At 50.1% G+C, this 27,594-nt stretch overlaps 2 protein-coding genes across 3 annotated transcripts in view; both read right to left on the bottom strand.

Annotated features, from left to right (window-relative positions):
* The window catches only part of LOC309446885 (heparan sulfate glucosamine 3-O-sulfotransferase 3B1-like), a 38,560-nt gene extending 16,266 nt beyond the window's left edge, over window positions 1-22,294 (bottom strand). Inside the window, exons 1-2 of the mRNA XM_082067068.1 lie at window positions 22,269-22,294; window positions 9,236-10,127 (exon numbers count right to left, since the gene is read on the bottom strand). Coding sequence (XP_081923194.1) covers window positions 9,236-9,660 — 425 coding nt within the window. The 5' untranslated portion in view covers window positions 9,661-10,127; window positions 22,269-22,294. The remainder of the gene's footprint in view (window positions 1-9,235; window positions 10,128-22,268) is intronic.
* Window positions 22,295-22,466: 172 nt separating this feature from the next.
* COX10 (cytochrome c oxidase assembly factor heme A:farnesyltransferase COX10) overlaps window positions 22,467-27,594 on the bottom strand; it is a 105,643-nt gene continuing 100,515 nt past the window's right edge. For both annotated transcript variants that reach the window (XM_082067224.1, XM_082067225.1), the window contains exon 7: window positions 22,467-24,766. In XM_082067224.1, the coding sequence (XP_081923350.1) occupies window positions 24,324-24,766 (443 nt within the window). In that variant the 3' untranslated portion in view covers window positions 22,467-24,323. The remainder of the gene's footprint in view (window positions 24,767-27,594) is intronic.

Raw genomic sequence — 27,594 nt, 5'->3', positions numbered from 1 at the left:
TCAGGCCCCAATATAGAATCACAGAATCTTTTTCGCTGGAAAAGACCCTCAAGATCATCAGGTCCAACCATTAACCCACCCCTGCCACTAAACCATGTCCTGAGAACCTCATCTCCATCTGTTCAACCCTCCAGGGATGGTGACTCCAGCACTGCCCTGGGCAGCCTGTTCCAATGCCCCACAGCCCTTTGGGGAAGAAATTGCCCCCAAGATCCAACCTCAACCTCCCCTGGTGCAACTTGAGGCTGTTCCTCTCATCGTATCACTTACTACTTGGGAGAATATAGAGTGACGTGACCCCCATGTGTCTTCTCCTCCAGCACCAGCAAGAGGACTGGGTTTGATGGGCGAACTGGGTGAGCCAGGTGTTCCCCTGGAGCAGGCGTTGCTCTGCACCCATGGTTTTGGGGTTCAGACCCAGTCATGCAGCTGCTTGACCCAACTGGAGAGCCTTACTGGGACAGCCGAGAGTGCAACAACTGCAGGTCTCACCCTCAGAGGAACCAAGGAAGGAGAAGACCGTGGGGAGGAAGGTGAACGACAGGAAACTCCCAGGCTCTTAATCTGCTTTAGGACCACACGAGCTTGCTGTTTATATATAGCTTAATTAATTATTACACTGCATTTAGCCGTGTGACCTTGAGATGGTCTCTGGGGGGAGCCAGCAGCCGCGGTGCAGCCGGCCAAGGCGTCGGTGTGTGCCGAGACACCGGGACGCTCCCGGCGCGGGGCCGCGGCTCCTCGCGCGTCCGGCTGTCCGGGCAGCGCCAGCCTCTCATTACGGAGCTTCGGAGCAGACGGCAGCTCCCAGCCCCTCTCGCCTTGCAGCAAAACCCGGGTTGAAACCCTAACCGGCTATTCCACTTCTGCTTTGGCAAGGCTGATATCTTCTCCCAAGGCTTCGTTTGCTGCCCAACACCCCTTATTAGCTATTCCCTCTGCTTGTCAAAACACCATGCAGACAGCCCAAGGCTCGTTAGTTACCAGACCAGCTCAAGAGGGAAATTAAAAAGGGGAAATAAAAAAGAAAAGCTATGAGTTCTATGTTACGTTGCAACAAGTTCAGTGCGCAGTGCTGGGGAAGCAGGAGGGAGACAGACAACAGGCTTTGCTAAGCCCTTCCTAGACAAGCAAAGCTGAGGCTGTTCGGCTCGCAGACTTTGCTCAGTCCAGCCGCGGTGAAGCCAGGGCAGGTGCTCGTGGATGCTCACAGACACCCATCAAACCCACCATCCCAGGGGAGACCCTCTGGAGCCTCCCCCTTCCCAACCCACTTGCAGAAGATGGGGACAGCCCCGGCGCCCAGGGGACCGGCTCTGATGTGGTATAATTCCCTAAATGCGACACCAGAGGAGGGTGCAGGGGGTTCACAGCAGAGATGCGCGGCACCTCGGCATCGGGCACCACCTTCATCCCGACACGCAGAGACGCGGGGCACAGCAAACCATGGGGTCCCTCTGCAAGTCACATTTAGCAGCTGCGCATAAACCAGCTGAGGACCGTGTACAGCTGCTGCTGGGACTGACAAGCTGGGACACACCTGCTGTTTACCCCAACGCCTCCCGCTTCCATTCCAAGTCTAATACACCTTTAAAAATGAAACAAAAACAAAAAGACCCAAACAAAACAAAAAGACCCAAACAAACGGAGGGCACGCCAAAGCTGCAGGCAGTGCCAGTTTTAAAACAAATATTTAACAGCTCAATGAAGCAAGAAAGCACTTCATCAATAAATCGCCGGGGTTTCGTCCTCCCCCTAGTGACGGGAAGATCTCTGCACCGAGCTGCAGCTTCACCCAGGCCCTGCTCCCGATCAAAGATACTGATGCAGTTTAACCCAGGTGTAATGCACTGCATTCTGCTTTTCCCGTGTTTAATCACTCTTTCACCAAACGAGCAGTTTTCTAAAGATTTCCCACACCTCCATGCACCGCTCGCCTGTACTTTGTAGACTTTCAAGTTTCAATAGAAGTTTGCATTCGATACTTGAGACAGACTGCGAGATCAGGGCCTTAATAAAAGCTTGTGTAGCTGTTTAATCAAAATTAATCATTGTAATGGTTTTTGGCTTCTGTGGGGACGTTTTCCACACTCACAGTCCCATGGACACAGGCTGAGGGCCTGATCCCAAGGGACTGCATCAAACACAGCCAAGTTTGGGGACCTGCTCCAGGCCTGGCCACCAACACGCTGCTGGAGACTCATCTCCTCCTCAGAGCCAGCTTCCCACATGAAAAGTATATTTTTCTAGAAGAGAATCAGTGTTTTCACTCCAGCTGCTCTCAGCACTGCCGGATCGTGGTTGCGCTAACACAGGATTTGGCCTTGCAATCACTTTCAGCAAGGGATGTATAAAATATGTACATCCACCTATAATATTATGCATTGGCATATAAAATGAAAGCCCGTGCACAATTCTCACTTTGGGCTGAAAGAGCTGCCAGGAACGCGCACCGGAGAGGAGAGGAGAGGCCGCGCCAATTCATGGGAGAGGTTACAACCGCTCACTTTTATTTTAAACAAGCCACTTTTCAGTGGATTTGCAGAAGTCCCCAGCAGTACAAGCTGGGAGGACTGGCCAGATTATAGCCCTGGCTTTATGAATTTTAGCAGCACAAGAGTTCCCAGAAGGCAAGGACAAGGGACGAGTGCTCCCCCAACAAAGTTTAGCAAAGCTGAGCTCCTCGGGTGATGCTGCACAAAGCCAGGTCGAGAGCTTAGGGTTGAGGGTTAGTCACACCTGGCCCTGCATCCAAGACTGGCTGCAAATCAAATTCTGGGTCAGATCCTCTGCTGACATGAAGTGCCATGACTCCTTGAAGCTAAGCCACAGCATCCCTCAGTAGAGATGCTCTGTCTTCATCCCTGTTCTGTAGGGAGACCAGAAAATAAAACTGATTTTGTTGCAGGCTAGTTCCAGGGGGTTTCTGAGGAGGTTAACGCAGATGTAAAGCATTTAGCAGAACATGGCATTATTTCCCTCTGAATAAAGTTCTCTCCCTGCTACCCACCACATGGCAGGGAACTGCCTCGCTGACATATTTTAACAGAAGTAATCTTAAAAATCAAATTATTCACTTACTAGAAATCAGTGAGGTCTTCTGCCAGCAACACTTCCACACCTATTATATTTTCCTCTAACGTCCCCACCAGCACCATCTAAACCCCCAACCACCCACGTATCCCAGCCGCCCGGACCCTGCGACAGGCGCATATGTGGTCATGGAGCCGCGGTGCAAGGTCTCGCAGCTCCGCAGCCGCGCAAGGCAGCTCAGCTCCCCACGCACCCTCCTCACCCCTCCACCCCTCCCAGGACAAGGACATCGCATGCAAATTCACCATCACTGAGACCATTCTCCTCCTCCGTCTTTCCTGTTATGAAAACTGCCACGGGGAACGCCTGAAGACAACGTCGCACCAGGAGAGGTGATCTTCCCATCACTTTTACGACCAAACTAAAGTCTCCTGCACATCATGTGTGAGCAGCCCCCGCCATCCCCAGGCAGAAAGATGCTCAAGACAGGGGAACTGCTCTCCTGACCTTGGTTTCCTCTTCTCATCTGACCCACAGCACAACGTGAGGCCCTTCCCAACTTGTCCATGGGCTCCTCACAACCACCCCCAGTGCTGGTGCAACTCCCTAATGGCAAAGCTACGCCACCAGTAAACCCCTGCCCCGAATTAACCCCACCTTCCCTCAGAGCCCGCCGATAATCAATATGTTTCATCATGGGAGCCCTCATTTCCATTAAGAAAGTCAAGATAAGGCTCATTTACTCTGTTGCCCGCCAGTGACAGCCGCTGGGCTGAGCTCCTTTAGAAACCATGCGGCGCTTTCGTGAGCTAATTAAGAAAACACGCGGCGAGCTGCTGAAAGACCTGGAATTGCAACGGCGTGGGCAAGCGCCGGTACAGTCATCAGCACAAGTCAGGACCCAGCACAGCACTTAGTCACTTCACAAACCCAGGAGAAGCTTCTCCTCCAGCCCCTCCGCACACACCACGTGGTGACAACAGGTAGCAGCCGATAGCCCCTGACCTCCTAATTACCCCGCTGAAGTGACGTGACCCGCTATTTGTTGTTCTTTGAGCATATTAACCCTCCCATATGGCCCTGACCGATTCATTATCCCCTGGACCCATTGATCACATGTGGTCACGCCAGTAGAAGACACAACTGCTCAAGGCTGAGTGATCACTAAATTAGACTTCTTCCTATTTGGGATGGATTAATAGCATTGAATCCAGTCTCAAGCAGAAAGAGCAGTTTAGCAAGCAAGGCCTGACGGAAAGACACGTCCAGGATCAGGCCAGGTTGGAAATACAGCTCAGAAGATCAGCGGTTTGGGTAGAGTTTTTATAGCCGCTGCACCCGGGGCTTGCTGGATGCTTCTAAAAACAAAGCCTGCACTGGAAGCGCCTTGAGGTATCCAAAGCTCGGTGTGTGTTACAGACATCTGCCATGGCCCACTTGAAAAGGAAAAAAAAATAAATCCCAAACCCAGAGTCAAGCCCATGGGTTTTCATTCCCATGGTTTTCATGCCAAGAAGGAGCAGAAGGCTCCCCGGCACGCCGCGCGGTGCCGCGCTAACGCGATTAGCCGGGCAGATCCACCATCCGCATCCGTCACCCCAACGCATGGTCAACTTTGAAAAGTTCAGCAGCTCAACAGGTGAGGCCATGAAACCCGATCGGGGCAGACAATGTCGTCCCCCCCCAGCGTCGTGCTGGGAAGAACTTGTCACGTGCGTCATATCGGGCAACATGCTTGAAACGGAGCAGCGCGCTGAAACCCCAGCAACACGAATAATCTTTGCCATCTGTTTGAACAACTCAACCCTCCCCAGATCTAAAGGAATGAGCCCATGCAAACACAAGGGCCTTGCTGACTGATTGTAACAGCCCAGCCCTTCTTTTTTGGGGCCATTTTCTTCTAAACTTTGCACAGCGGCCAAGGCAACATCATGGGGAGCTGCTGCAACGGCTGAGGTCCAGGGCCATTAAAAGTCCCAGCTCGCTTAAGCGCAACACAATGCAAGGTCAATAGCTGATTTTTATTTTTCAACATGGAGAAAACAAAATCTCAGCATGAAAGCTGCCTGGCAAAGCCACCCCAAAGAACACAACTGTCTAGGACATGCTCATCCCAGCCCATGGGAACATGCTGGCGGAACCTACCCTTGCTCAGATACGGTCATTTGCGCCCAAAGTCCAGTTGGGAAAAATCAAGACTGTTCCCAGACTTCCTGGGGCAAACAAACCTTGCAACACCTCATGGAAACAAGACATTGAGTTTTGCAAGCGCCCGGCTGCGTCCGCGCTGCCGGCTCCATGCACAGTGCCATGGTAATTAAGTGGCAGGTATTAAATCCTCTGTACCACTGTAAAGCCGAGCTTTAGAGAGACTGGGCAAACACAGGGGCAAAATCCTGCCTTGCTCAAGATCTGCCCCTGGTTCTGCTGGGCTTTCACCCCAGGACTTTTAACCATCATCGCTTTATCCTTCCCCTGCTCCCAGTTGCAAGCACAAGTTTCACACTCCTTGGGGACAAATAAAGAGACTCCTGGGGAAAAAGAAAAATTAAAAGGAAAAAAAAGTAAGTTTCTCATGATTCAGGAATTGCAGTGAAGCAGCACTTTGCACATTAAGGTCTCTGATGCTTATTTAGGTGATTGAGGAGTGGAAGAACGCATGTTTGAAGCTGTTTACTGAACACGACCAGACTGGGCCTGATCCTGCTGGCCCAAACCACCCGTTCTCAGCACGCAGGATGAGTTCAGGCAGCTTGGCAATAGTGAGAAGATGAAGTCCCAGCTTTGGAAGGATTTCCCCCTGCCAAAAATAATAAATAGGAAAGAAGCCAAAGCAGCCTCCTGTCTGCCCTGTTAGAGGCAGGAGAGCTCGGGCGAGCACCGCGACCGACACCGCAGCCGGGGGTTCCGAGCAGAGCACTCACCAAATCAATCAGGGGTGGCGAGCGGGGCTGGGGACGCGCAGCCCGTGGCAGGAGAGACCAGGTAGTACAGCCCCCTGGGCCTAAAATGATTTAAAAAAATAAATAACCCCCCACACACATCACCAAAACCCACGTAACCCTAACAGCATGATTTTTTTTTTTCTTACCTGAATTATAGGGCAAAAGGTTTCCACGTCGCTAGTATATTTAAAAAAGCACCACTGTTGCATAAAATAACGAAGGAAACTTAAAAATAAAATACAACTGATTTTCTAGGTTTGCAAGAAACACTTTTTTCTCCCAAAAGCCATGTAGTAAACCCATAAGAAAACAAGGGCTCTCCGGGCAGCCGGACACCCGCGCGGAGGCTGCGGCGCTGAGCTCCTCACTGCTGCGAAGAGGAAACTTCTTTATTACCCCAAAGTTGCAGGCGCTACTTAAAATTAAGTTTGCAATAGCGGCTGGATCCCGTTTCTCCTCTGTCATGGTACATATTTTCATTTGAAGCAGTTAACATGCTGTATTCATTACCGGGGGGGAAACCCCGCACTATGCGTACAGACGTTATTTCCATTAGATTTCTAGCTATCTCAGTATTGAAAAATCAATTGATTTTTCTCCGCTCTTCCCTCTGCTTTTTAGGAACAGTGGTCAGCACCACTCGATGCTGTTTTGCCTTCCACACATGGGGGAAAAAAAGACACTTGACAGAAAATAGAGCAAGAAAACAAGTCTGAATTCCCTCCTTCCAAAGTTATTTTCTATAGACGAAAACTTTAGACAGCAGCAATTAACATCAATATGCTTAATCACAAATACCCCAAAATGTAAGCCTTCATCAAGCTAAATAAGTATATTTGTGATGCCTTCTGCCTCTTGGAAATGTGAGAAAAAGGCTGCATCAGAACCACCTCATTATAGGGCAATAACGACTTAAACAAACACTCCTAACAGATATGAGCCTATTTAGCCAGAAGCCAGTCAAATAAAACATACTTTCAATGAGATGTGGGTCAAAAATCGCATCTTCACCCTCTCAAAGCCACGGCAATTGGATTTAAACTGCAAGGACACAAGTAACTCCCCCAGTTCCCAAGTTCAGTCAATTCGTGCAAAAGCATCTGAAAAGCAGAGCCAAGGCTTGCCCAGCGCGACGCTGGCACAGCGGATGTTTTATAGCATTTTAATCTCATTTTATTGGGCCATTAACAAGAAAATACAAACGCATCTCCTTATTGACATGAAGATAATAAATAAAAGCCTCATTAGGGCTTGGAAAAATCAGCATGTACTTGAGGAGCGCTGAGAAGCCAAGATTCCCTGAAGTCAGAGGGAGTTTTGAGCCATACAGTGTCTGATTTATAACGCTGAAATTTATAGGAACAAACTTCTGCATCTAATACAAATAGCAGTTAGAAATAAAGCACAATTACTGAACAACTTGTCTGTTGATTTGAGCAAATACATCCTCTCCCCGTATATTTTGCATTATTTAGTCTCCCCCCTTCAAGTCAAAACGGGTCCCAGTCCCACAGCCAAACAAACACGCTCTGATCCCCGGGGTGAGTTGTACCCCAGTGATTTCAAGACGTCCAGCATCACTTTGCTCCCTGCTTGTGAGCGTCACCATTCAGACCTGAAAATGTGTTGTATTTCAGCTACAAAACCCCTTTTGCAAATATACTACTCAATAACGTAGCAGCGTGTTTGCAGGGATAGGGCCCCACGCTGCTTAAAATTAAGCAGCTGATAAGGTGAAACTTTAAGAAGTTACACGCGACTTTGACGCCAGCTTGTCCGAATTTAAAAATAAGATCTGTCCTGTAAATATTGACTTTTGCCCGCTGCATCTGGGAAAACAGATTAATGTAGTCATAAGCATTATTCTCTCCTTCTCCCCTTCCACCTCTTACTTGTAAAAGATTAATCAACCATTTTATGGTCTAATTTAGGTGCCTAATTAAAAACAGAGTTCAACACGTACAACACCATTTTGCTAATAAATCCTGACAGGTCTGCTGCTCTGTTACATGCAAGTTCTCCTTTCAAAATGCAAGATTAATATATATGTTTTTTTAAACCAACTGAATTTGTAAAGATTTCATCGTGGTCGCTATGGGACAAGACGCTTCACCCGCCACCGAAATCCTGGAATATTATAAAACGAAAGTGCTTTCCAAAACGGCTTCTTCCTGGCCAGATCTTATCCTGCATTCATGTCACTAACTGCTGAGGGATGGCAACATTAAAAATAAAATAAGAGACATAAAGCTAATCGAACTTGCAGGGTGGGAGTTTCAAGTCTACAAAGAGGTTAAAATAACTTCACAGCTCGCATCTATCTTCAAAGCTCCCATCTCTGCTGCTTTAGTATTCCTGTAAGCACTCGGCAGAAAGACGCATTCAAAATATTCTTGATAAAGGGAACTTTAATCATAAAAGGATGAAAAGAAGCCGGAGTGCGGTTGGGCCCCGGAGCTCCGGACTCTTCTCCGCACCCACCGGCTCCCGGTTCTTCCAGCCCCCGCATCACTCGCGGGGCTGCGCCCCCGAACCCCCCTCTCCATCCACTCTCGCCGGTGCAATCCTACAATTTAGAATCTTCCCCTCAGCCAAAAAACCCTTTCATCCCGTCCCCAAAGCACACGTTACCCCATCGCGGACCGCGCCACGATCTCCACCCCAGCGCCAGGCTGGAAACTGCGAGCCCGAGCAATTTATCAGCTAGAAAGCTGATTATAGTGGTAAGGAGAAAGTTAACGCAGAAGGAGCGTACGAAGCGATCGAGGAAGTTTTATCTCTAAGCAGAGCTGCCGCCTGCCAGTCCCGGGCTGCTGCTGCGCTGCCAAAAAAGTCCAAAAACAAAACCCAAAAACCTGCTTTTGCTGGGAAAACGCCACCGCACAGCCTTGTCCCCCGACCCGAAGGGTATTTCGGATACACCAGCCATCCCTCAGCAACACCCCAAGCGGAAGGAAAAATACACACTCCAGCAAAAGCCTTGGAAGCACAACGAAATAAGAGTGTTAAATATATATATATTAATATTTAACCTTCATTTAAAGGTTAAGTAGGGTTTGGCTGGCAGAAAGCCTGCAAACACCCCGCCGCCGCTTGAGCTAACGGGGAAAACAAGTTCCGCGCCGGTTTTGGGGGTGGTTTTTTTTTTTTCGGAGGGGTTGTATTTAGCGGAATATTCGCATTTCGCCCCGGGACCTGCTCCGAACCCCGGGGCGGACGCTCCCCCCGCCCCGGGACAGGGGACACCCCCCGGGTACCTGTACCAGGCGAGTCCCCGCTCGTAGTTGCGGTCGAAGAAATGGGGTTCGGCGCCGACGGCGCGGACATCGGGGTGCACCCGCAGGAACTCCAGCAGCGCCCGCGTCCCCCCCTTCTTCACGCCGATGATGATGGCCTGAGGCAGCCGCTTGGTACCGGAGCCGTTGAAGAAGCTGGAGATGGGGCTGGCGGCGTCGGGCGCTGCCCGCTGCTCCTCCAGGCTGCTCTCCTCGCCCGGTCCGAGCGGCGGGGCTGCGCGGGGAGGTGCGGGAGAACCGCGGGTCGCCAACCCGGCGCAGGAGCCGGCGCAGGAGTAAAACATATAGAGCCAGAGGAAGAGCATGATGAAGAGCAGCAGGAGCCTCCGCCTCAGCGGCGGCAACGCCACGGGGACATCGAGGCAGCGATTCAAGCGCTGCCCCATGTGCCCGCGGGCGTGGCGGGATACATGGCTGGAGCCTGCCCGGCTCGGTTCGGCTCGACCCGGAGCCGCAGGGGGAACCCCCGGTACCTCAGCACGGCTCCATGGGGCTGCGCTGCCCGCCCGCTGCCTGCGCTGCCCGGCCCGGCGCCGCTCTCCCGCCCGCAGCGCAGGCACAAGGAGGCAGCAGCCGCGGCCGGACGGGCAGCACCTTCAACCTATCACAGCCGCGCTCCCGTCGCATAATGAGCCGGGCGCAGGAGCCAATCTGAAAAGAGGCTGGCCCGCAGGGGGCGGGGCGGAGAAGGGGCGGAGATGAGCTGATTGGCTGGGGGAGCGACAGGATCCGCCCCCCGGCGCCGGGGCTCGAACCGGCGGAGCAGCGGCTGCATCGGGAGCCCCGGGGTGAGGGAGGGCGGTGATCGTGGTGTGGATAAAGCAGAATTTGGGGTCTCCAGCATCATCTAGTGCTGTAAAAACACAAACAAAAGGACAATTGAGGACATAATGTTTGCTAATGGGGACATTTTAGCAGGGCCTGTTATGACAGGACAAAGGGTGATGGTTTTAAACTAAAGGCGGGAGATTCAGGCTGGACATGAGGAAGGAATTGTTGGCCCTGAGGGTGGTGAGAGCCTGGCCCAGGTTGGCCAGAGAGGTGGTGGCTGAACCATCCCTGGAGACATCCCAGGCCAGGCTGGACGGGGCTCTGAGCAACCTGAGCTGGTGCAGATGTCCCTGCTCATGGCAGGGGGGGACTGGGGGAGCCGGGAAGGGCCCTTCAAGCCAAATCATTCTGTGAGTCTGTGATTCTGTGAGTCTGTGAGTCTGTGAGTCTGTGATTTCTTCCCACCCTGGCTGAGCCAGACCCCAGATTCACACGGCAGCACCCCGGCTCCCACGGGCTCTGGCTGAGGGACCCTGTGTTGTCCATCCCCTCAGGGTTCCCACTCAAGAATGTTAATCAGACTTGGCTTTATCCCTAAACAAGATTTAATGACAAAATAGTCAGTTGAACTGCCAGACTAAAGAGAAGGGTTCAGAGGTCTGTCTGCTGTACAGACACAAAAGAGAGCCGTAAGACAAGATAATGCAATTCTGGATTATACCTGTCAATCCACATTTCCCTCAGTTCCTTTAGTGTCTCAGCTAGATTAGGACATCAGCGACCCAACCCTCCCACCCGACGGGCACGTTCCCGAGAGTTTACAGCTGCACGCCCCCTGCGATGGCCGCAGGACAGAAAGACACGGGATAAAGTCCACATACCCACTCCCCGTTCCCCCCACAGCTTCAGGGATTTGCCAGCTGGAGGTCGGGCACTGGGACATCACGGTGTTGGGGCATCTCAGTCATTTCCTCCCCCACCGAAGTATGTGGATTTACCTATTCTTTTGATGTGCGCTGGCTTTTTGAAGAGGCACACCTTCTGCAGCACTGTATTTTCTGAAATCCCCGTCTGTACGCATACCCGGTGAGATCTGTCACAGTCTGTGTCGGGAGTAACGTGTACAGACCAAACACAACACAACACAACACCACAGGAAAGCTGAATTCAGTGTTTTCCCAAGAGCCAGTGGGGATCCTGCACACTCCGTGGAAGCGCCTTATTCAGTATTCCTCCAACAGGCATCTAACCCAGCAGCTTCAACACCTGCGTTCACCTTTTCTACCCTGTTTTTATTAAAAGATGCATAAATTTTCATCATGAATCACCCTGCTTTCAAAGCACTGTTGCTTTAAGGACAGAGCCAGGTTTTGCTGGAACCTTTCACTTTTAACTTTTTTTCCACCAAATAAAAGGCGAGTCTTTTATCTACCGAGGGCCTTAATTTCCTTGTGTGTCAGAGGCCATAGCATGATGCTGATTTCTGCAAACATCAGCTTTACATCAGTTCACGAAAAGCGCTGTGCAAGAGTGAATTGTTCCCATCTCACTGGCTGTGATGTGAGCATCTTGTAAAATTATCCCCATCTACAAACTAGGTTTACAAACTAATTAAACCAGGCAGATCCAAGAGGGGAAATAAGACCCTGAGAGGTGTATGATTGCTACAAAAGCTGCTCAGTGGGTTAACACAGAGCTAAGAAAAGACCCCTCAGTACCAGTGCCACCGGTCTCCATCTTTCTGGGACCAGATATGTGCAAAGCAGATTTTGGGATGACACAGGGAGATCTTTTGTGCTTTGGCTACGGAGTGAAATAGTGAACAAATCCAAAGTGTTTCTCTGCTGTGAGATTAAACAGGTGGCACTGCTGGGCTCTCTATGGTACGAAGGGTGACATGAACCAGGAGGAGATGCAGCAATTGCTCCTCAGGTGGCACAGGCTGGCTCTCCTGGACACACATTTACCTCTTTACTTGGTGTTTGGTATAATTCAGAACAGAAAACCTGCTGCTTCCAGGCAGAGGCTGCTCCATCGCACCATGAGGGAAGAGGAAAGCTCTTCAGATGGATTAATTCTCCTTGTTCCTTATATCCACCAGCACCAGCCAGTATAACATCAACAAAACGTCACAGAAAGTTTGGTTTAAGCCCTTAATATATGTCAGCTGTAGCTTGTAAAAGTTGGATTGGCTTTTTAAGAAAAATAGCCCCAAGATAGGTTTTACTGTAATTCTATCTCCAACAGTTGGACGTCAGTTTTTTCCCTAGGAATGGGCAATGGGTAAGTGGTCAGAAACAGCATCCGAGCAAAGGATGGTCCAGAGGAGAGCTGAGCCTGCTTAGGCTGAGCTCTGCCTGAAGCAGAGCGTGTGGGGGAGCAGGTTTTGACAAGGGTTGTGCCCCACCAGTGAGGGCAACAGAGCAACCGGGGCTCCATCATGAAGAAACTGGAGTTGGAAAGAAATGGACACAAACAGAAATGTAAGTCTGGGTTTGCTCTGTGCTGCTGCTGCAGAGCCCTTGAAGCCTAACAGTAGCTGTCTTGCTAGCTGGTTAATCAATAAACTAATTGAGCTGCATCAGTACAGCCTCTGGATCCCATTTCTTGATTGATTTATTACACGGACGGCACTGGGAAGGTGCAGCTCCTGACAAGGGGTGATGGTGGCACTTAGTGGAGAACCACAGGGGGTGCCCAGCTCTGCAAAATGCACCTGTTAAAACAGGGTAGGATGCAGAGAACCCAGCACAACTTCAAGCCAACACGATCAAAGCCCCCAGTGAGGACAGGTCTGTGGGGTCACCTCGCCAGCATCCACCCTGGATAACCATGTGCCCCACGGTTCCAGTCACACTTTCCACAACCACCTCAGTGTCTTCCACAAGTGCTGAACCTACCAGGTGGACCTGATGCTGAGTTTCACCTTGTTGCTTTATCTCTTCCCAACTAGAAAATCTGTATCAAACGTTATTTTCCTGCCACTGGACAGGCCAGTTCTGAAATGTTCAACATCTCCTTTCTTTTTTTCTGAGGTATGAGACTTGTGTGTCAGTGACAGAGCCCATGCAGCTCTTTGAAGATCTGCAGGAGCCAGTCCTGCTGGGGCGAGAAACAGGAGCAGGTACCCAAAATCAAGCCAGGGTGCTCTTCGTCCCAATCCAGGCTGGATCCTGCTTTCCTGACACGGTCACTGTTCTCCTTGGAGAAAAGTCATTTATAATTTCATGATGTTAATCAAGTGTACGTTGATGGGAAAATAAGGCATTCTGGAGCACACAATGAGCTGGCCAGAGAGGTGACCAGCCAAGATCACCTCCTTTTTGGGAACAACCAGCACCGAGTACACTGAGATGTAGGACTTTGGTTTGGGGGTTCTGCACACTATCGTGTGCCCTCTTCCATACATATGTATCTATAATGGGGTTTTTTTTGTCCTTATTGGTCTCTTGCAGTGCTCCAAGATGTTCCTCAGTCACAGGTCCATGTCCCTAGCCACTGCAGGGTCCCAGGAAGGGAGACCCTATGTATTTTTATTTCACTTCTTCCATTCTAACACATCCTAGGTGCTGTCCCCTCTCTCCCTCTTCACCACACGTGTCCTTTGCTGTTCTGGGCTGGTGAAATACAGCTATTGAGGAGCTGAGGGTTGGACTAAACAACCTTTGAAGGTCCCTTCCAACCCAAATTATTCCATAATTCTATGATGTATAAACCTTGCGCGTCTGTTCGCAGCCTCCTCTCCTCGGGTACCGCAGCAGCTCCATCACTGCACACATCTGCCGGACGCATATTAATGTCACAAGAGTGAGGTAAGAGCCGGGGAAAAGGGCCCGTTTGGGATTTTGCCCTGAAAAACGCATGTGTTGGTATTGACCTGCAGAGGCACAGCTTGTGGGGAGGGTTCTGTGGGGCAGGACGGCTGGACCAGTCACCATCCAGGCTGCAAACAGCCAGTTGGTGGGGCTGAGAAAAGGAGTGGGGTGACTGCGGGTGGCATCACTGGGACCCAAACCAGGTCAGCCACGGGCACAAAAAGTGCCCAGGGCCTCATGCAGTCCCCAAGGGCCACATACCACCCTCAGCTGTGGCTTTGTGACCCCACCAGCACCCAGGGACACCCCAGGGACACCCCAGGGACACCCCAGGGACATCGGTGCCTCTTGCAGCATTTCGGGGCCGACTTCTCCCACCGGGGCAGCACCGCTGTACAGATGTAAGAGGAGATCTTGTTTCTCTCAACCTGAAACCATTTCCTTTCCCCCACTGCTCTCCCTCCCCTCACCCCCTAATTCCTCCCTGGGGTTTTAATATCTATTTCTCCAAGTGCCACGGGCCAAATTTACTGCTCACATAACTCCACCGACTTCAATGGAGAAGAGCGTTTAGGGTGCTCCAAGGAGGCGTAAGTAGGAGTGATGTGATGGAATTGAGTAAAGGAAAATATAGTCTGACTGTCAAGAAGAGTTTCCTACCAGCGAAATCTATAGACTGTGGAAGTTTCCCATGGGGACAAGCAGAAACCAAGTTGCTGAAGTCATTTTAAAACAGCACAAGAGAATAGGAAATCAGGCCGGTGACTGGCCGAAAGGAAAGGCGAGATGACATAATGCTACTTCTCCTTCTCTAGTTTCTGTGGCTGCGTTGCTTTGTCCGTGGAATTATTTTCACACAACTGGGTTTCTCCTTGTTTTTTTGAGCAATGCGACAGCCCTTGCTGCTCCTGAAGAGCTTTGATTCCTCCACTAATTCTGTCCTGGATTACAGCAACAGTCACCGCAGCGCCCATTAGTCCTCCTGTTATTCCTGCTGCTTGCAAACATTTTTTGGGGTCTTTTCAAGCTTCTTCCCTATTTACCTGAGTCTTGAGCTGCAGTTCTGTACTGATGGAGCTGTACAAGACGAGCCAGGCTAATTTGGGCAGGACGGCAGGGCCATGGCAGAGGTGCGCCAGGTACAGCAGCTGTCGGACACAGATCTGTAACCGCTTGGCACGCAGGAGAGAGCCCAGGGATGGAAATCTTCCTGTCTTCAGGGATTCTTCAGCCAGATTCCCAGTAGATCACCGAGGGAAAAGTCAGACAGGCAATTAGCACACGGTGAAATGCTGCTTTCCCTGGTGACTCTTGGGTTTGATAACCACAACCCACTGTTTGGGGCTCGGTGTATCAAGCCAGGTCTGCACATGCCCAGCTACCGCCCGGTGGCTTTTGCAATCTCTGCCCGTGGAACTTCCTGATGTATTTAGGAATGACCCAACATTCGCTCACCGTCTCAGCATCGGCAACGTAAAGCTCGACTGCCAGCAGCCTCCTACCTCGCACAGTTCCCAGATAATTACAGATTAGAACCGGCTAATTTTTATTTTTGTAAAGCTGTCAGGGATCTATGTTTGTTATTATTGTCTCCTAGGTTGCCAGTTGCATAAATACATATGTAAAACCCCCTTTGATCTCTAAGTATAATGACACAGATTTATCAAATGTTTGCCTTTTTCTGTCTCTTTGAAAAGGCTGATTTATGGAGTGCAGTCCCTACCTCCCTTCCTCTCTTGAAATATGAAGTGTTTGTGAGCAGCCAAGGTAATATTTAATATCCTGCCAAGAATCCTTTGCACTTCCTAACAAATGAACTACAACCTAACCAAATGGCTCACATCTGTTTAGCCTCTTCTCCTTTTTAACTAAACAAATTAGCATTAGAATACCTGGGAGGCACACAAAGTCCCTTTCTAGATGACAGAACACAGACAATTATTAGCAAGGGGAGTAACTGTACTGAAAGGAGCCGGCATGGACCCAGCAGATGTTTTCACATCTCCTGGAGTGCCCATGAATGACCCGCAGCGCCGCGGACACGCTGCCACGGCCTTTTGAAGCGGGCGAGGGCTCCATTCACAGTCCCTTCTGAATGAAATTAAAGGCGGCGGCCTCGGCCGGTTAAATGTTTCATTTAAACCGCTTCCAGATAAATTTGGGTGGTTTTTTACCCCCATAAAATAAAGAGCATCGCCCCTCTCCTCCCCGTGCACACCAGTTCAGAGGTTGTGTCCTGCTCAGCAGGCACCGGCCAACTCTGCTTTTATTTCTCTTTTCTCCAGCGGCTTCTCATCCCAAGAGCATCAAACTGCCCGGCCTCGCTGCCCTCTCTCTGTGAAATAAGGTAAAATGGGTTATTTGGGTTTTAGGAGAATCGCCGGGTGCAAATGAACATCCGCAAAGTATATTTTGCATTAATACTTCTACACACAGGCAATTAAATATTCACACCCCTCCAAGCACGTGGGGCCTTTCAAGCCCCCCCAGTTGCCACTGGAGTCTCAAACACCTTTTAACCCGTGGGTGAGGAGCGGGTTTTGGGCTGAGGTGGGATGGGATGGGGTGAGATGGGCTCTGTGAGCGCTTGTTCAATTGGATTCGCCCCTGGAGGAGGGAGCCAAATGAAACCCACATTTTATTAGGGCTAACACTTCGCTTTTGTTGTAAATGTTTTGAAAAAGAAAATGCTCTAAAGCCTCGCAGAGATACTGCTATTAATATATCATCTGAACAACAAGCGATTAAAACCAACAACAGCTACTACGAAAAAGTGGCTTTGTAGCCCTGGACCGCAGCAGGGAAAATCATTATCAACACAGCAGCGGGGTGCAATTATAAATAAAAACAGCTCTGTAAAGGCTACAAAAGCAGCAATAATCAGCCCGGTCTGCAGTTTAGTAAGGGCTAGAGACATTTTTGGAAGGTGCTATTTATTACCAGAGACAGGGACGTCACCGGATTGAGGGGTGCAACTTCAGGATAAGTCAACAGAGGGAGTTCGGTGCCATCGCGGCCGGGCGAGACTCAGCCTGCGCATTCCTGCGATCGCTGCGTGTCCGTCTGTCTGTCCACCCAGCATGGCCTTCCTGCAGTCCCCACGATAAGTGAGGCACATAAAGGGCTGGCGGTGCTGGAGGAGGCTCCTTAGCTCCAAGATGCAGCCAGACTGTGTCTTTGGTGACGGCTCTAAGGACAGAGCCCAGCGAGGCTGAGCCCTGCAGGTACTTTGCACAGTTGTGCTTCTTCCAGCGTGGTGGCTCCTCATCTTGCTCACAGGCAGCTCGTGGGTGTCCCCATGGAGCCGTCCTTGCAGAAACCCAGCGAGCTGCTCCCAAACGGAGCCCGGGCTGCAGCGCAAACGCTGTTGCAGGTGCCGGGTGACTCGTGGGGACCAGCCCGGAGCAGGAGCAGAGGACAGACCCCTTCCCACCCCAACACGGAACCATTTGTCATCTATTGGCAAGTCCCAGAGGCAGTGCCTGGGCTGGCTGGGGTCCCTGGGGCTCCCACGGTGGGTGTGTGGACCCGCACCCCAGGCGGTGCCACGAGCGAGGGGCACACGGACGAGCCACCACAACAGCCGCCGGTAGATGGTTCCACTGTGCTCTTCCCACCGCTCATTTCTGAAGTGAGGAGGGTTCATCAGCCTCAACCACGACATATCCCCTTGTTCCCATCAAAAACCAAGTGCACATGGCAAGCCAACAGTGTCAGTGGAGAAAAGATCTAAATAATATTCCTCTCTCTGCTGCTGCGCAACTACGTGGCCCCTGGCACCCGCCTCCCCTCGGCGTGCCTCAGTTTCCCTTCTCGCTGGCCAGGAGCGCAGGGCTGGCCGAGGGGCAGCGTGTGGGTCACTCAGCCCTTGGGCCGCTCTGCACTGCGAGGATCGGCCCAAACCTCCGAGTTCCGCTGATAAACTCAGGCTGTTCCTCCCCCGGTTTGGACGCCGTCCAGCAGCTCCCCTGGAAGCACGGCGGAAATGCCTTAATCACCTCGTTTGCATCTCCGTTTCAAGTTTAATTTGATACAGTGACTCCTCTCCCCAGCCCTTCTTGGCAGCACAAATCTTGATCTTCCTCGTTGCTCAGAAAACAAAAGACGAGTCCCTCTGCCAGCCACCTGTCAGTGAATGAGCATTGATTGCTGAGCTCCCGTCTGCATCCGGCAGCCAGTTCCTGTTGGTCTGGACAAGAATTTCGGTGGCAGTGCCCGTCCTGCCCGCTGGGAGCTCTGAGCCCCCGGCACCACGGCCTGGTGTCCCTTCCCACCCGCAGGGACATCCCCTGGGTGCTTTCTGGAGGAGGAAGATGGGCAAGATGTCCCAACTGGTCCCAGTTAGGGACGGTTTGGTCAGTCCGGGAGATCGGAGCCCGTCTGCTTCCAGGCACTCGGGGCAATCCCACAAAGTGAGTGTGTCTGTTTGAGGAAAAGCTGGTCTGGGTACAGCTGCTGTTTAGATGCATACATGCAACATATAGCACATATTTCATGAAAAAAAAGTATCAAAGGAAAGCTGTCGGTACAATAGTGTTAAAAAGTGGTGCAGGGGACAGAAAGGATCTTTTCATGTGTCTTGGACAGCAAAATCAGGGGAAAAAAAACCTCAACCACCAAACCGCCACTGTCTTTGGGGCCTCAAGCGCTTCTGAGACATGAAAACCTCCCACGGGTACCACACTCTGCCTCACTCAACGGGCAGGACTAAAGCAGGGCTCCTAGAGAAATGGTAATACAGTGTGAATTTAGAACAACCTTTCCACTCTAGCAGGGATGGCCAGGCCTTTCTAAGCACCTCTTTTTAGTCCTCATGCTCCCCTAAAGCACAAGGACCAGCAGCAGCTCCCCGGTGTGGTCTGTGCCTGCTGGATTCAGAGCATCCCTGCGGAGCTGTGAGCAGGCGCTCAAACAAGCGTTTGGGAGCAGTGACCTTGCAGGGACTCGGGGAAACATGCGGTCCCTTCCCAGAACAGATAAATGCACCGACCTGAACCCGCGCGAACCCGCTGCCAAGTCATCAGTTCTCGCTGCAAGGCCCGGAGGTGCCAGAACTGGTTTTAGGAGCGGTAGGAAAAACGTCTCCGCATTGTGGGAAAACAGCTTGTTTTGCCAGCCTTGTTCTGTGAAACAGTTGAACTGTGCCTTTGTGAAGGGTGGAAACTAAACCCCAGCCCGAGGCGCTGACCCAGGCTGGAAAATCTTCAGCGCAAACAGTTAAAGTCTGGAAGCAGAAAAGCAGAGGTGACGGAAAGTGTACGAGGCAGAGCTGTTCCTGCCAGCTCTTCTGAGCACACGTACCTGGTGTCGGTCCCGATGGCTTTGGGACACTGCACACACGGTGCTTCGCAGACCTTTTCTTCGGGTCAGGGAGAATTTGATGGCTTTGGGTCTGACAACAGCCTTTCGGACATGGCAGTCCAGACAAACCAAGCTCTAACAGAGCACAGTCACTCTTGCCTTCAAGAAATGCTCCGTGTTCAGTCAACAGAAGGGTTTGGGAGGCACCTCCAAACTTGCTAAACTTTGTTTTGAAGCCCTAAAAGTCTGTAGTATTATTTCAGAGACACTAAAAATCATCCACGGGTATCACCCGGGAAGTCCCAGTTTGAGAGACTCTCGCAGGGGGGTCCTCACTGACATTTCTGACCTTGCAGCTCCGTTGTCATCTTTGACTCCAAATTAACACCACACTGTTTGGGAGATGATGAACATTGGAACCGGCCTCTGCCTGGTCTTCGGCAGGACCAAGTGCTGGACACACATGGCCAGGAGACAAGCCCTGCCCCGCAGGAATGACCATTTCTCCCCATTTCTTCTCCACGACTGGGAGAAGAAACAGCAGCACCAAGGGGCAGAGAACAGACCCGAGGCCACGCTGAAAGGACCATCTTGCATCCCCGGAGCTTGCGCCGGGGCCGGCTCTTTGCCTGGTTAATTCATATCACGACTAGAAATGCCATCGGGAACAGCCTGAAACGGAGCTTCTAGTATTACCACCTCCAGCAGAGCTGCCTGGTAGGAAAACAGTGCTGATATTTCTGTTTTCAAAAGCAGAGTGTTCTGCAGACAGCCTGTATTTCCAAGGGAAGGGGAATATCTAATCACCTCTGGAGAGCAACCAGGACAACATGCTTTCTATCTGTAATGATAATGATTTCTAATAGTATCACTCTGTTTCCATTCCTACTCTCGTGGGATTGCCAGAACTGAAAAGGACGTGTGTGTTTTGTGTAAGTCTTGAAACGCCGTGGCCGGGCTGAGTGGGAAACGCTGCTGGAGCCAGGAGAGTGTGAATGTGTTACTCTGCTGGGGCAGATTATATCAGAGATTGATACAGGAAGTGAGAAAAAGAAACCAAACAGTGGGGGAAAAGAGAAGGGAAAGAGCCGTGTGAGCAGGGATTGGGTTTCTGCATTGATGCTGGAGCTGCCCGCCGTGCTGGGACGCTGGCCGTGCCGAGGCACCATGAGTGGGCTCACGTGGGACTTGGGGGCTCCTCGGCAACACAAGAGCTTGGGGTGATGAACGGTCGCACAGCTCAGCTCCCCACACTGTCCGGTGAGACGAGCCCTGGGCTGAGGTGAAGTGATTTGCTGAAGATGAGAGCAAAGACGACACATGAGGTGGAATCTAATAATCAGCCATTCCCCTCTTTACAGAGCATACAGAGTAACAGGTATGGGACTGATAAAAACATAGAATCATAGAATGGTTTGGGTTGCTGGGACCTTCCCAGCTCCCCCAGTTCCCCCTGCCATGAGCAGGGACATCTTCACCAGCTCAGGTTGCTCAGAGCCCCGTCCAGCCTGGCCTGGGATGTCTCCAGGGATGGTTCAGCCACCACCTCTCTGGCCAACCTGGGCCAGGCTCTCACCACCCTCAGGGCCAACAATTTCTTCCTCATGTCCAGCCTGAATCTCCCTCCTTTAGTTTAAAACCATCACCCCTTGTCCTATCACAACAGGCCCTGCTCAAAAGTCTGTCCCCACCTTTCTTATCAGCCCCTTTTAAGCACTGAAAGGCCACGCTAAGGTCTCCCCAGAGCTTCTCTTCTCCAGCTGAACCCCCCAGCTCTCTCAGCCTGTCCCCCAGCAGAGCTGTTCCAGCCTCGGATCATTCCTGTGGCTCCTCTGGATCCGCTCCAACAAACATGAGCTGTTTAATTGTCCAACAAAGCAAAATATCATCGTCTCTATTTTACAGATGGAGATCTGGAAAGAATGAAGGTCCCTTGAGCCTTAGGGCTACTGTCTCATCCACAAAAAAACACAAAAGGTTTAAAGTCCAAATAGATTAAACCCAGGTTCAACCTCCTGAGTCACTAGCCCTGTTCCCTCATTGAGGTTCAGTACAAGCTTCTGGAGGTCCCACCTGGATGGGACCCCGTCAGCGACCAGCAGACCCAGCGGTAGGAGGGACACAGCACGTTGCTGCCATTTTTGTCACTAGCACATAAATAGGACATATTCTCCAGAGGGTCAGTTCATGGGGAGGTGTTGAATAACCAGGACATCGGGATTACAAACAACCTCTATTTAAATTCTCCAAATGGGACAAGGAAAAAAAACAACATCCTAATTCTATGCAGGAATCGCTGTTTCAGCCTCAGGGGGCCGCGCAAAGCCTGGGTCACAGGGACCACAACCACCACTGGATGAGAGCAGACGCCTCCGTATTGTTTTCATTTCCATAGTGGCACCAGAAATATTGAAAAGGACACCTGAGAGCACCGACTGGACTATCTGTCTGCAGCCAAGATTCCATTCTGGCAACGTTTGTATTATCAAAGCACACGCAACAGTAAAAATTCCTAAAGGCAGTCAAATGACAGTAGATGACTTCATCCACACCTGACACATGGCTGCTTTGTAGCAAAGCAGAGAACACCTTCTAGGTGAAAAAATCTCTTTTTTTAAAAAACAAAATAAATATAAGGTATTTCTTACCTTTAAATCCCAGATCCACTCATTGTAAAACCATGCTCTGCCTCCAGGCCAGATGGACTGGGTGTGGAGATGCTGCTGCAACTCGGTGACCTGCATTTTGCAGACACTCAGTGATGATTATAAAGCTCCTGTCTAGCCCTAAACCCCGTGAATGTTACACATTTTGACCCAAGAAGTGAAGATGACTGCTCTTCAAAACACAACCACAGGCATGTCCTTGGGACCTTTAATCAAGCCGGACTTTGCCAGGACAGCAGCCCGTACTTGCAGGACATTCTGCAGCCTGGATCTATAATGACTTGGGAGAAAACCACAACTCGCCTGCTTCAGCACCATTTTCTGCCTGTGGGAGCAAAGCCCATGGTTTTTGTGAGCCCTCTGCCCTTTTCAGGTTCCTCTCCCAGCTAAAGGTTGACCAAATTCTTTGGTTTTGCACAAACCCTTTCCACTCCCACGTACCTTAGTTTCAGTGTGCTTTTTGCACAATAAACCGGTATTTCACAAGCTGTCCTTGCTCTTGCAGTGATCAAGAAAAATACTGTTGCTATGAGAATTGCCACAAAACTATCGAATACCTTTGCAATTAACTGAACCGTACCAGAGTTTCAACTACAGGGGAATTGTTTAAAACAGATTTTGAGCATTCACCTCTTTTATTTTTTGTACAGTACGTACTTTATTGCAGAGAAGACTGGATGCATTTTTAAAACAAACTCAGGAGTTGCACAGTTTCCAGACGTTTCTACAAAGCGTTGCCCACAGTAACTCGAGCACAACGGAGACCGTCAGACAAACAGTAAGAGGGAACTCAATCCTATCATCTGCATCACTTGAGAGAGTCAGAAAATCTTGCACCCGATTATTTAAGAGCCATGTAAAACAGGTGGCTCTGCTCCTGCGAGCACCTCCGCCAGCACTTAACCGTGTCACTCCTGATTTACGCCAGTGTAACCGAGACCAGAAGTCGGGCTTGTATCATGAAAGCGGGCAGTGCGGATTATATGTCAGCGTGATACGCACGCGGTGGCAGATTTGTGACATTTCCTGAAGGGTTTTATTCGGGATCAGAGCAGTGTCTCCCATTTCAGGTGTTACTGGATCTTGGGATCGATGCACAACTGTGCTGCCCGGTCCCTCTCCACATGGGAAAGAAATCTCGGCGTGAGAATGCATCGAGTTGTAACAGGTATTAACTACCACACTAAACCACAGCGCAGACTTTGTCTGCCGCGGGTGCTGCTGTGTCTGGATGTTGGGAAGGATCCAGCGGGTCACAGCCCCAGGTAGGCTGACGGTGACACAGCCCCACACTGGGACCCCGAGCACATTAAACTGTAGCTAGAAATGTTCTTCAGCGCATCAGTTGACAAAGATAATGCATTTTCCTACTGAGAACATCCACAATAATTGCTTTTGAGAGACACTGGCTGCATCAGCAACTTGAACATTATTATATTAGATACAAATCCTCAAATTTTTTCCTGAAAAATGTGTTTGCTTACCAGTTACATACCTCAAAAGTGAAGCCTTCCCTCTGAGCAACCACTGTGCGATATTAAATACAGTTCAAACTCCTGATGGAAGCCCAGAGCTCGCCCGAGGACACTGAGACTGAATGGGCTGGCACAAGACACATTAGCACAGAAAAGCCTTAAAACTACCAGACTCTGAGCCTGGTTCTCACCTCCTACACCTTTTCAAAGCTTCACCAACATAAACAGTAATGGCATTTTTTACCAGCTGAAGATATGACACACAAGGGTCAAACTCTAATGATGTAAAAGCCCCGAGGAGTCCGAAATTCCCCGTGATGGATGTTCAGCAGAACGGCTCAGAGTGTGTTCAAGGTATACGCAACAAAAGAGCTGTTCATCTGGACATCATTTAAATGCTGATGTGTAATGTGCTGAAAGACAGTTTGCTTTCCTCCTTTAGCATTGTGCCAGCTGTATGAAAGCTAAAAATCAACTGGGGTGAATGGGAACCTTAGGAAAAGTAACCGATTGAAAAAAGCCTCAGAAACTGAAGATTTCTGTGTAATATCAGAGCGGGGATCGCACGGATCGGGCCAAGAGTTCACCCGACCCACCATGTGCCTCACAGCTTAGTTGGGAAAGGATACTTGGGGAGCAGGGGTGATAAATCATTCATTTGTCGCTTCCTGACGGCTTCGCCAAGGCTGCCAGTGCTGGCGGTCAGTACGTGTGCGCTTGTGACTTGCTAAATGAAAACCTACCCATGAAGTGAGAGACCACGACTCAGGGAGGCTTTGGAAGGCCACCCCAAAGTGATGTGCTTCTGACACAGGCTAAATCCGTGATGAGTGAGCAAGCCTGAAGCCCGTGAATGCTTTAAACTCTCACGTCTAGTCCCTTGCAGAAGAAAATAGAAAATTATCGCATGAAGTGGTCGCTAGGCACAAATGATTCTTCTTCAAGCAGATCCTCACAGGTTTCCCCCTTGTAATTACTAAAATATACTACCTGATGCGTCACGAGGACAAGTAATTGACATTTAAGGCAATCCAATTTCCACAGCCCTCCCATGATTTCCACCAAGCAGATCACCTTTGTCTTCGTTCTCTAGGAACGACTTCTTGCAGGTGAACATGACGAGCAGCAGCATCGGCAAATGCCACAGGCTGCAGAAGAAAAGCTTCCTGGAGCTGCTGCGATCGGCATCCCTGTAGAACCGAAAGGCGAGGTAGGAGATGTACAGGTTAAGAGGGAGCGAAATGACGGGGAAAGTCCACGTGGTGACGTCGAGAAGAGGAGCCGCCGTTGAGAGTCCGATTAAGGCCAAGCAGTGACGCAGAGCCACCCGCCGGCACAGCCCCGGGTGGGTGACGGACATCATGCAGTATCCTCCTCGCGAGTAATCTTCCCGCAGCCCCCAGCTCAGGGCGTTGAAGTGGGGGAACTGCCAGGAATAGAGGATTCCCCCCAACAGTAACGCACCTGCAGCGGGAGAGAGAGGAGGAAACAGGCGTTAGGACATTGCAAGACGTGCTACGTAAAGAACTCTGCAGATCCGGGCTGGATTTGCAGAAGAGCAGCGCTATGAACTTGTTACACGGCGCTGTGCAGAAGACAAGGCACGCTCGGTAAGATAAGGCATGTTCTGTAAGATAACACACAGTCTGTAAGATAAGGCCCTGCTCTGTTTTTAACGGCATTTACATGGGGTTGCTCATTGTGGTGTGTCTGGTTTTGGAGCACTTAATTTGAAAAGCATTTCAACAAGTCACTTCCTCCTAATGAATCATCACTAATTGGTTTCTGCCCCAATTCGGTCTCTACCTGAGGGAAGACAGATGAAAATGAAGCAATGTTGGGCAAGAGGCTGTTTTCCTGGGAGCCTCTGGCTCCCACTCCTGGGTTGCAGAAGCAGAGAGCCCTGCTCAGCGACAGCAGAAAAGCAAGATTATAGAATCATACAATCACAGAACAGTTTGGGTTGAAGGGACGTTCCCAGCTCCCCCAGTGCCCCCCCTGCCATGAGCAGGGACATCTTCACCAGCTCAGGTTGCTCAGAGCCCCGTCCAGCCTGGCCTGGGATGTCTCCAGGGATGGGGATCAGCTGCTCTTCCTGAGAACTGGGACCGTACCAGCACCCTGGTCACCTGGAGCTTTGTGTTTGTGATGGAAGATGAGACTTTTCATTCCTTCAAGCCAATCGAAGTAACTTCTAAGTGGCTTGATCAAGTAACTCTGTTCACACCCATTAGTTACTTTTACATTTCAAAAGGAGCTATGGAAGCAGCATATTTCTCACAGCTCTCCTGGGGACATGGCACAGGGCTTATTGAGCCAGAAGCAGCTTATGTGCTGATTTCAGAGAGCTTCGAGGAGGCCCCCACACTAAACTCCCTTCACTAATTTTGTCTGAAGACCAAAAATCCCCCAAGGCTGTTGCACATGATGAGCATTCCTGGATTTTCCTTTTGTTTCCCCGGCTCCCAAACACTCCACTCCGGCATTAACACTTTCTTTGCATCTCCCTCTTTCCACGAGCTCATTCTCTATGGAAACTACCTCTCCACTGGAGCTGTGAGTCTATAATTTTCTTAAAGACTTGATAGAAACAGCAACACTTATCTGCACACGGGTTAATGTATTTAAATTCTTCTTCCCCAGTGACTGCTCGGGCTCTAACAAAAACAAGTCAGTGTCTCCTTTCATGGCTTCATGGTTCATGTCTTCTCTCCCTCTGTTCTGGACACACGTTCCTTGGGGCTGTGCATATCTAGTTCTTGTCTGAAACAGCACACCTTACACTGGTGTTGTCATGCAAATAATATTAATTTAAGGTTGCAAAAGAGCCCTTTTTCCCCCTGCCTTATCAACCAGTGAAGGAACAGCCCATCAGACTCAATGTGGGTTTCCAGTTGCTTATAAGATCCAGTACTGGTATAAAAGACCCATCTCAGTGCTTTTTAAAATGAGCAACACTCCATTAGGTGAGTACAGGCCTCTAAAAGTTGATTACATTAAGGATGGAGATAGACGCTCATATATGGGGCACGCAGCAGCTTTCAGAACAACTTTGTCTTCTATGATTTACAGGTGAATTCCTGGGCAATGGCCCCAAATGCTTGCAAATCCCACCACTCGATCCTCCCAAAGTCCACTTTCAGGGTGTGGACGCTCAGCACGGTCTCTAAATAGGATTCTTTGGAGACAGTTGAAAATGTGCACCCCAAAATTACCATTAATTTCAGAAAATCGTTGCAACAAAAGTAATTTTGGCCTTAACAAAATAACACTTGATTCAGTTCTGCTGAAACCTAAGGGAGTAGCTGTACTGAAATAAATTGAAATAAAACTTAATCAAGGAGCAGTACTCCCTACACCAGCAGAAACAATGGGGAAAATGTTCTTGTAATAAGTCATTCTTTGGCTTTTTCAGCTCTTGTAAAACATATTACCGGAGGCAAGATCCAGAATGTGATAAAGCTGAGATAGGAATATTTTTCAAGGTTCACATCTGACGTGCTTTAGAGACATTAGCTTGTCGTTTTTCAGAACCTGGGGAAAGGTAAGCTACAATTATCCATCATCTCAGGAGGTGTAAGTAGCCGGGGCCGGGATTCACAGCAGAGAATGTCCCCATGTCCCACGGACCCGTCGGCTTTTCACCCACCACGTGCTGCGTCCCCGTGTCCTGGCTGTAACACGGGCTTTACTTATTCAGTTGCTCAAACGCTGTGTGGAGCCAAGCGCAACACAGACCCTAAACCTCAAACACACAAACCCCTTCAACAGCTCTCTAACTATCACACCATTAAAATAAAAAGTCATCTGGAGAAACTTTAAAACACAAACAGTCCAACTAAGCTACTTGAGGCCGGATTCCCATTTACAAAGCTCTGGTTTTTACATGCAAGCCTTTGGAATTTAATTACTTTGATTACATTACAACCATTGAGATAATTGATATTTTACAGAGAAGCTGAACAGTAAAACAATTTAATAGGCCATTATGAGGATTTGAACTGACCGGGTCTTTTTGTAGCTTCCCATGTGCCTTGGACATCCTGTAATTTGCTCTGCCCAGGCTGAGACTGTCGGGCTGTCAGAGATTTTTAGGTGTCCCATAAGTCTGATGACTTGCCAAGCACAGCACCCGGTACCGTACAGTTCAGCATCAAACAAGCCCACAGTAGGAACCCTGTCGAGCCCGGAGCAGACACAGTAATACTCATTAATTACTAGATAACTATGTCATAATTAGGTCAGCAGTGTTTTTAAGCAACATTACAGCAAAACTAACTCTGGAGAATCAC

This window comes from Streptopelia decaocto (assembly GCF_964273445.1).
Source record: "Streptopelia decaocto genome assembly, chromosome: 16".
In the NCBI taxonomy this organism is placed as follows: Eukaryota; Metazoa; Chordata; class Aves; order Columbiformes; family Columbidae; genus Streptopelia; species Streptopelia decaocto.
The sequence above is the reverse complement of the archived record's forward strand: the minus strand, read 5'-3'. Positions and strand labels throughout refer to the sequence as shown.